Below are 10000 nucleotides of genomic sequence, written 5' to 3' on the forward strand. Positions count from 1 at the left end.
TACTTTTGAATCATGAAGACTGCGTACTTTTATGATTATTATCAGTAGCTCTTGGCACTGGATCTTCTTTATTATTATTATTGAAAAAATATCCTTTGACCAGTTGTTCTTACTAGCCTGTGTAACAATACAACTTCTGAATTCATCAGGGTTTTGTCATCCTCGTCACCATGATTCGTGAAGCTGTTGATGATGTCAGAAGACGACAAAGGGACAATGAAGTCAACCAGCAGAAATACAAGAAGTTAACGCCACATGGAGGATCTAGAACTGTAACAAGTGCTAATATTAAAGTGGGCGATTTAATATTTGTGGAGAAGGTGAGTTGGTAATCATGGCTAGAGATAAAGAGAATGGGAATAAAGAGATTGAATTACAGATTTGAAAGCATCAGGAGGAAAATTTCATTTACAGTAAATTTCAGGATGTAGTGCCTCTGTTTAGGGAACTATAAGACTATTAGTTCTGATTCCAAAAGAAAACTAATCTTAGATAGTGAATTTATAGACCTGATATAAGGTGCATAATAATAACTACATGTAAATTTTCAGGACCAACGTGTGCCTGCGGACATGGTGTTTCTTCGCACAACAGAGGCCAATGGTGCCTGCTTTATCCGTACTGACCAGTTAGACGGAGAAACGGACTGGAAGCTAAGGTTGGCAGTTCCTGTTACTCAGAAACTAGAGACAAATGAGGAGCTGTTCAACATGAATGCTATGGTTTATGCTGAAAAGCCACAGAAAGATATTCACAACTTTATCGGGACATTCACCAAGGTTAGTTATGTCAACATATTTGTATGTTGGTAGATGTATATTTTTATCTAATAGATTGATTAATCTATTCTCTTATTCTGTTATCTTAAGTGCATATCTCATGTCAAACTGCATGATATATATATACATATATATATATATATATATATATATATATATATATATATATATATATATATATATATATATATATATATATATATATATATATATATGTATATATATGTATATATATGTATATATATATGTATATATATATGTATATATATATATATATATATATATATATATATATATATATATATATATATATATATATATATATATATATATATATATATATATATATATATATATACATACATACATACACATACGCATATATATTGAAAAATATATTCAAAACATTTTTGTAATTTTACAATAATTAAATATGGATTGAGAAATATTATTATGTTTTAAGGAGTATAACTGAGGTGTTTCTAGTTGTAGTAATAAGATATTGGGTTATGGTTGTATTATATAAGTGTCACTTTTTTATGCCAGTTTCATTATTCAGATTCATTTTCCCATCACCAGCATGATACAGATACAGAAGAGTCACTGAGTGTGGAGAACACAGTCTGGGCAGGGACAGTTGTTGCCTCAGGAAGGTTGCTAGGACTCGTTGTTTACACTGGATGTGAAACACGCTCTGTCATGAACAATGCTGCTCCCAGGTCCAAGACGGGACTTCTGGATTTGGAAATAAACAACCTCACAAAGGTCAGCATTACTAATAAGAACCAGATTCTCTTAAAGTTACACTTGTTGTGTTCATATGACTGTGTAATATTTGATAAGAAATGGTTTGCCTCTTCTATTTACAATAATCAAATGAGATATTAAAATGGTTTGTAAACCATCTGAAAAATTCATTTTGAGATTATATTATTTTATTGCATATACATCCTTTCTCAATTTTTGCAATTCAAATTTCATGATCTTTTGCTGCGTTTCCCCTCAGCTTCTCTTTGTAGCTGTGTTGGGCCTGACCGTTGTGATGATGTGCCTAAAAGGGTTTGGTGGGCCTTGGTACCGCTACTTTTTCCGTTTTCTGCTCTTGTTTTCGTACATCATTCCCATCAGGTTGGTACATAATTGCTGTCACAAATGTGTGATTATGCTATGGGTAATATACATATATATTGTGCATCGTTTTCAGTCATAAAAATTGATTTGTTATATTTGTTGCTTTTGGTACAGTGTATTTATATCTAGTTATTTTGTTATTTTATAAAGGCATGTCTTTGTTGTTATGAATCAGTTTTATTGTATTACAAAATACTTCTACAATTTCAGTTTACGTGTGAATCTGGATGTGGGAAAGGCCTTCTACTCCTGGGTCATCCAACGTGACCAGGAGATGCCAGGAACTGTTGTCCGTACAACGACAATACCTGAGGAGCTAGGGCGAATTAATTACCTTTTAACTGACAAGACAGGGACTCTTACACAGAATGAGATGGTGTTCAAAATCCTTCATCTTGGCACAGTAGCTTATGGGACAGATACTTTTGATGAGGTAATTTTTATCCTCTATTTTGATCAGTTCAATATCCATGAGTATAATCCTTCTAACATAATTTGTTGTCAAATGTACTATATTTAGTTTTCATCATTCTGTAGGTTCAGGCGCATGTCAACACCTTCTTCTGCAAAGATGCAAGTAGTGCTGGTGCCTCTGGCACACCCACTCGCATGAGGCGAACAGTTGTGACTCGTGTTGGAGAAGCTGTCAAAGCCCTTGCTCTGTGCCACAATGTCACTCCTGTATATGAGGATGGATCTGGCCAGCCTCCAGAGGAATCACAGAACGGAGATCAGCCTCACACTGTTCTCTATCAAGCCTCCAGCCCTGATGAAGTATGTCATTGGAGTTCGGATTTTGGGTTGCTGAGCCTTGTCCCAACTTCAAGATTTCTTTGTACAATTTTGAAAACATATATATTTGTTATTTTCTGAGAGTGAAACTCATTGAAAATGCTAAAAAAGATTTTAATGGAAATGCTGATACTCTCCAAGGTGGCCCTTGTGAAGTGGACAGAGAGCGTTGGTCTCCCTCTTGTCCACCGCGACCTCACCACCCTCACCCTCCGCACCACAAGTGGCAAGCTCCTAACCTACACTGTGCTGCAGATCTTCCCCTTCACTTCTGAGACCAAGAGAATGGGCATTATTGTCAGGGTAAGTAACAGTCGCATGAAGTTTAAGAAGATCTGAGACTTGCACTGTCTGGTATATTTACTTTTGATTTCTAAGTGATAAAGACTAATTGCTGTGTGCTGTTGTCGTAGATATGCATTATAAGTGAAAAATGTGAAAGAATATGACAGGATGGTTTATGTTTTTGTTTGTCTGTGTATTTTCTGTAATTGCATATGGTTTCTAGTTAATTACTCTCCTACAAAAGAAAAGGAAGTAGTTTGTTTATACTGTACTTATGCTCTTTCTTGAAGTTGATTTATTCTCTACAATGTGCCTTTCACTTTCAGGAGGAGCTGACAGGTGAGATTGTCCTTTATATCAAAGGTGCAGACACAGTGATGGCATCAATGGTTGAGTATAATGACTGGCTTGAGGAAGAGTGTACCAACTTGGCTCAGAAAGGTCTACGTACTCTGGTGGTGGCAAGGAAGGTCCTCACACCAGAGCAGTACACACAGTTTGAGGTAAGTCAGTGTTTTTTTCAGGATGTTGAGTTTATTTCATTTTTTCATGGTACAATGATAATATTAATTGTGATAAATTAAGATTGTGATAATAATGGTAATGATAATAGCAATAGTAATTTTGATGTTCTTACATCATTAGAATGTAATAATAATGATGATAATTCTTGGTATGATGGTAATGATTATGATGATTGTGATAAAGCAAGATTTGATTAACCCACTAACGCCGGTATGTTTTATAGCCGGAAATAATAATTTCCGGGTGGCTACAAAATTGGTGTCCTATCCAACATCACACTGGCAATGTTTATTTACCAGGTGTCTCATATATGGGACACCTGTCATAAATGGGTTAAAGACAACTTGTTAAAATTAAGATTCAGTTAATAAGTAGTACAAAACTAAATCAAAGGTCCATTCTTCCACAAAAATGGGTTCATCATCTAGTGCTACAAATATTTAACACTAAGTCTCTTTTAGAGAAAATTTATCTTTAAACCAGTTAATTTCATTGTTATTATTATTATTTTTTCCCTCAGCAACGCTATAATGCTGCAAAATTGAGTGTAACAGAGAGAGGAAGTCGTGTAGCTGCTGTTATTGAGACTTTGGAGTGTGATCTCGAACTGCTGTGTTTGACTGGGGTAGAGGACAAACTGCAGAACAATGTTAAGCAGACACTTGAGTTGTTGAGAAATGCTGGTATGAAGGTGAGACATACAAGATTACTTTAAGAACAGGCCATTTTTTCCTTTTTTATGCTGTATGCCAAAAAAGTATATATTTTCCACAGAGCCCTCTTACTGTGTCATCTTGAAATTCCAAAGAGCCTCATTTCCTGATTTAGCCATTCTGTATCAGTGTAGATTATGACCTTTAAATGTTGGGCTCCTTGCAAATTATACCATCCCAGTGGTTATGGCATGTTAAAGAACATTTCACCAGATGCCCAATGTTTTTAATATTTTGGTAGATGAGAATGAATTGAAAGCTCCACAAAGTACAAGTATTGTAAACAGACTTTATTGTGGGAAGTGGACAGGCTGAACTAAGCTCTATCTATCTATGCCATGGTGCTGAGGGGATTAGTTACTGTGAATTGAGATTATTGTGTTCTTAAGACTATATGATGTTTATAAAAAAAAGGAAAAAAAAGTATGGAACAAACACAGAGAAGCTTTCTTATAAAGTATATACACTATTTTTTATTGCTGATTTCATTATTACTTAAAGTAGTATGATTTTGTATATACTGCATTGTGAATTATAAAAGATGTCTTGATCCAGAATTCTTTTTCTTTGTTAATCAGATCTGGATGTTGACTGGAGACAAGCTTGAGACAGCCACCTGCATTGCCAAGAGTTCACGCCTTGTTTCCCCCAACCAAGGGCTGCATGTCATGGGCAATGTGTCCACACGAAGAGAGGCGCACTTGGAGCTGAATGCCCTTAGAAGGAAAAGTGATTCTGCTCTTATTATAAAGGTATAGTTAGGTTCCATGAAATATAGTTATGTACTCTATATGTTTCTGTGTTCATTTCATGTATCTGGATATACATGCTTGTGTGTAAGAAGTTGTCAGTTACATGTCCATTTGTGCTGGAAATATTGATTTTAATCTTATGACAATTTCAGGGTGATGCCTTAGAGACCTGCCTTCAGTACTACGAGCATGAGCTGATGGACCTTGCTGTACAGTGCCCAGCAGTTGTGGTGTGCCGATGCTCACCAACTCAGGTATTTTTTTGATATCTTGTATTTATCATTTTCTATGCAGATGGTTAGTTTTTATGGATGCCATTTAGCAAGTATATTTTAAGGTTGAAAGCAATGTCTCTTTAAATGACCTGGCTTTTTTGATGAGATAAAAGTATAAAAGTTTCTTTCTTTTTCACTGATTATTTATGCCATTTTAATGTTTGTTGGGCAAGATATATGGTCAACATTTCTCTTTGGGAATGTGGAATTTCTTGAAAGCTGAAAGAATGATGGAGAAATGTAAGATGATGTTAATGTTTTGGAACCAAATCTTCATTAAGTATATTTTCATATTTTTTATCATCTTCCCCCATTTGTATAATTGGAGTATTTATGATGTATATTTTATACCATCATGAAGAAGACTTGTCTATTGAGTTTTCTTATTAAGTACACACATAGCTGAATAACATTAACACTTTATGGAGCCTTTTATTCTTTTTTTGTCTCCAGAAAGCGGCGGTGGTACGTCTCATTCAGAGACACACAGGGAAGCGCACAGCAGCTGTAGGGGATGGAGGCAATGATGTCTCCATGATCCAGGCAGCAGATGCTGGGATTGGTATTGTGGGCAAGGTAAAGCGCAATCATATTAGTTGCTGTTATTAGTTATCAGTGAGGAGAATAGAGCACTGAATTGGAATTGCTTAGGAGATTGAATTAATCTAGAGTAAGAATTATTTGGATATATGTAAGAATGAGGTAAAGAGGGTTTGGAAAGCCTTATATTGTAATGATTACTTTTCTTTTTACCTTCTCTTCATATTTTTGTCTTTATAGTAACTTTACTAACAGAGTGCATATCTCTCAACAGGAAGGTAAACAGGCATCCTTAGCAGCTGATTTCAGCATTGACCAGTTCCAGTACATAGCCCGCCTTTGCTTGGTCCACGGCCGTGATTCTTACAAGAGATCAGCTGCTCTCTCCCAGTTTGTGATGCATCGTGGTCTTATCATCTCAACCATTCAAGCTATATTTTCATCAATCTTCTACTTTTCAAGTGTTGCTCTCTACCAGGGCTTCTTGATGGTAGGGTAAGTAATCAAGGTAGCAAGGGTTTTCCACTTCGAAATAGGTGCTAGAGAATTGATTAGTTATTTAAGATTAAGAAGTTATTGCTTTTTGTCTCTCAGGTGTTCAGTACCTTCAAAAATAGTTTTTAAGAAAATTGATCAGGCTTATGAAGATAAACCGTTATATATGTAGCAAATACCAGTATATACCTTCCTTTTCTTGTGTAAGTTTTATGAAAAAGCTAATCTGATTTTTTTTTTTTAGCATTCTAAGAAAATGATTGAAAGGCTAGGAAGATATAAAGTAGAATTTTCTCAAGACTTCCCCTATTGATAGTCAGCCTTCCTTCTTTCCTTGTTTTGCTGAAGCAGGGATATGGGCCAAAATGTCTGAAAGCTGAAGACTACAAAGTACCAGACTGTGTTGTATAAAAAAAGGAATATGTGGGGATTTGTGAAATCACTAATTCTCGCTGATACTTTTCTCAAGAAATGTCACAGGGAGCTCAAAGGATGAATGAGAAAAGACTACCTATAGATACCCTTTACTTATAAATTAGATATCAACCCATTGCACACCAGATATATCCACTGTTTGTTGTGGCTTTGTTTTTATGAATTGTGTTACACAGATGAATTTACAAGTGCTTAGTCACAAAGGAGGCAGTTACTAGGCTTCCCTGATCTTATCTGTTTGCCCCATCCACTTAATTTTTGGGATGATAGTTTTTACTTCTACTAATATTATGATGATTGATGTTATTAGTATTGTAATTATTGAAAATATTATTATAATGATAGTAGTAAATAAGAAATTTTTTCTGAAAATTCAAGGAATAGGGGAGGAAGGATAGGACTATTATCATAATGATACTAATAATGATAATGGTAATGTACTACAAGAACTTTTTCCAAAAAATCAAGGAAAAAATGAGGTCAGAGAAATCTACCAGTTGATGCCTTTGTGACTCAGTGCTTCTGCAGCCAACCATATGTAAACAAACAATTACTGTGGGCAGGGCATGTTTATGTTCAAGGCTGTATAAAGGCACTTTCTATCAACTGCATTTTTAAGATGTACAAGAATAAATAAGATACAATATGCTCTAGAATCTGGAGAAAACAGTATCTGAAAATCTTGTTAGAGCATTTTATGAAAGTGTCAAGTGTGACTGTTTCAGTGTGCTTGTTGATGTTGTTGATATATTGTTGCTAACAGAAAGAAGAAATATTTAGGTGCTATTCATAGTGACTCACTGAAGTGAAGGATGATGAATGCATTACATGATAGCATTGTTATGTATAGACTTTATGTATGATTTCCACCTTTTATATTGTCATTATTGCACTCCACCATGCCATTACATTTTTATTTTCCTTCCTAGATATGCAACTGTGTACACCAACTTCCCTGTGTTCTCTCTTGTGCTGGATAGAGATGTGTCTCCAAACATTGCTCTTACTTACCCAGAGCTGTACAAGGACTTGACCAAAGGAAGATCACTGTCCTACAAGACCTTTTTCATATGGGTGCTTATCAGTATTTACCAGGGTAAGGTTTTGAAAGCTCAATTTTATGGTTGCGGGTACTGAAGTATGTGTGTATGTATACGTGTATGTGTGTGAATGTCTTTATGTATAAGTTTGTATATGTACATGTGCAGTACTTTGTGTAATAGATAAATTTCTTTGTAAAATTTTATCAGTATCTATAAAGAAGAGTACGCTTAAACTGAAAGACATCCATTCCACCACAGGAGGAGTGTTGATGTACGGTGCAATGCTGCTGTTTGAAGACGAATTGATCCATGTTGTTAGCATCAGCTTCACATCACTAATCCTGACAGAACTTTTGATGGTGGGGCTGACAGTGCGCACATGGCACCCACTGATGATCGTAGCCCACTTCCTCTCTCTTGGCTTCTATGCCTTGTCCATCATCTTCATGCATTATTTTGGTAAGGGAAGTTTGATAAATATGATTGTTTTGACAGTAGGATTTCAGAAAAGATATTTGTGTAATGAATGATTGTTAGGTTACTTAAGACTTTTTTTTTCTTTTTTAAAACAGCTTTCTGTATTAGGGATGTATTTTTGTTCTGGCTGTAGGAGTATGCTCTCATTTAGTCAGAGTCAAATGTTCTTTTACTGTAAATTAAGATCTTCAAAGTGAAAAAGAAACCTACTTTAAACAGAACTACTTTATTAAAGCAATATTTTTACATTAAGTATTACTAAATGATGTGATATTCATTATTGCCGCAGACTGGAATTTCATCAAATCCAAGGACTTCTTCTGGAAGGTGGTGGTGATCACCCTAGTCTCTTGCTTGCCACTTTACATCCTCAAGTTCCTCCGTCGACGTTTCACGCCCCCAACCTACTCCAAGCTGGAGGAGCTGAACACCTTCGGCAGCACCAACATGACACAACCACAGCCATAGGGTTGTGCCACCTTCCACCTCTAAGGCGTGGCCAGTGGAGGGGGGGACAGAACACTTGAGAGAAACATTATGGAATCAAAACATGATGTGGTAGGCTTGGAGCAGAAAGGCCCTGGGATGGGATCAGTAATGCTGTCTGAATGCAGAATTTTGATCGAAATGATCAGCATAAATTATGAAATTCATATATATGGTTTCTGTTCCATTTAGAAAGGGTGATTGTGTTTTGATATGGAGCTTTATATATTTATATTAATATTTATATCTGTAATTATATTGTATAATGTAAGGGAGTCCATTGCAATAGCAAGTATGTATGCTTTATAGTAGTACTCATTCTCACTATATGCTTTTCCCCTACTTTTATTTTTTCTAGATATATTTTGCTTCAGAAAAGAAAATATTCACTTACACTCTTTGCAGCATCCTTTGCGCTCTGTGCATCATTCTCATTCCAGTTAATTCCATTTAAATGCACACTTCTGTACACTCCTCACTTCGTCCTTTCTCTTGTGTTGCTTTGCTTCCTTCTTTGAGCTCTCTTCCCTGAGTGATTCTTCTTCTGTTGGACACATTTTAATATTTCTCTTTGATGAAAAGCATTGGTTTATAAACACAAGAAGAGTTCATATTATTTTGACTTGAAAGCAAGTTTCCAGGAAGCAAAGTCTTCCTTAGAGGGAATAGCTAATTCATAATGTTTTATTGTTTCTCTCTCGATGTCTTTTTGCCTTTAAAGACTTAAGTTGTTTGGTATTTTGGTTGTGGTGTTGCAGTTCAAGAAAACTATTGCAATGCAATTTGCTATGGAACAAGATTTTGATAGGTAAATACCCTATGGTGTATAAAGAGAGTTTAATACACTTGATTTATATGATGATGTGCTGATAGTGTGTTTTGATGGTTAATATATCATATTTCTTGTATTTCAATTCATATTTAGGTAGAGCAAAGCACATTCTGTGCTTTCACAGAAGAAAAAAGTTTAAAGTTTTACTAACATGAACACTATTTTTGATCCATGGTGTATCTGATTATTTATTTTTTTATGTTACATTTATTTTTTTCAGTGAATTTTAAGGATCTTGGAAGAAATGTAAATGCTGTGTTTCTTCTTTTTCATTCTTGATTTTGTTTTCTCTTTCCATTTGTTTTCCTTTGTTATTTTTCTTTTTTTCATTTCCAATATCTTTTTTTATGCTTGTTTGGTTTTCTTTTTTCTCTCACCTCTAAATCTTTTCTCATTTCCATCAATTTCTTGCCTATTTTTTATTATTATTTTGTCTTTCA

The 10000-nt window shown here is 35.1% G+C and overlaps 1 protein-coding gene across 5 annotated transcripts in view; it reads left to right on the forward strand.

Annotated features, from left to right (window-relative positions):
* The window catches only part of LOC113814025 (probable phospholipid-transporting ATPase IIB), a 20391-nt gene that overhangs the window by 9813 nt on the left and 578 nt on the right, over window positions 1-10000 (forward strand). For all 5 annotated transcript variants that reach the window (XM_070132877.1, XM_070132875.1, XM_070132880.1 and 2 more), the window contains 16 exons: window positions 150-320; window positions 552-779; window positions 1359-1544; window positions 1786-1907; window positions 2121-2343; window positions 2448-2684; window positions 2844-3005; window positions 3314-3490; window positions 4033-4203; window positions 4804-4977; window positions 5130-5231; window positions 5706-5828; window positions 6067-6287; window positions 7652-7818; window positions 8024-8224; window positions 8532-10000. The exon at window positions 8532-10000 is cut by the window's right edge and continues 578 nt beyond it. In XM_070132877.1, coding sequence (XP_069988978.1) covers window positions 150-320; window positions 552-779; window positions 1359-1544; window positions 1786-1907; window positions 2121-2343; window positions 2448-2684; window positions 2844-3005; window positions 3314-3490; window positions 4033-4203; window positions 4804-4977; window positions 5130-5231; window positions 5706-5828; window positions 6067-6287; window positions 7652-7818; window positions 8024-8224; window positions 8532-8710 — 2844 coding nt within the window. In that variant the 3' untranslated portion in view covers window positions 8711-10000. The remainder of the gene's footprint in view (window positions 1-149; window positions 321-551; window positions 780-1358; window positions 1545-1785; window positions 1908-2120; window positions 2344-2447; window positions 2685-2843; window positions 3006-3313; window positions 3491-4032; window positions 4204-4803; window positions 4978-5129; window positions 5232-5705; window positions 5829-6066; window positions 6288-7651; window positions 7819-8023; window positions 8225-8531) is intronic.

The sequence above is a fragment of the Penaeus vannamei genome, chromosome 18, assembly GCF_042767895.1.
Source record: "Penaeus vannamei isolate JL-2024 chromosome 18, ASM4276789v1, whole genome shotgun sequence".
NCBI lineage: Eukaryota > Metazoa > Arthropoda > Malacostraca > Decapoda > Penaeidae > Penaeus > Penaeus vannamei.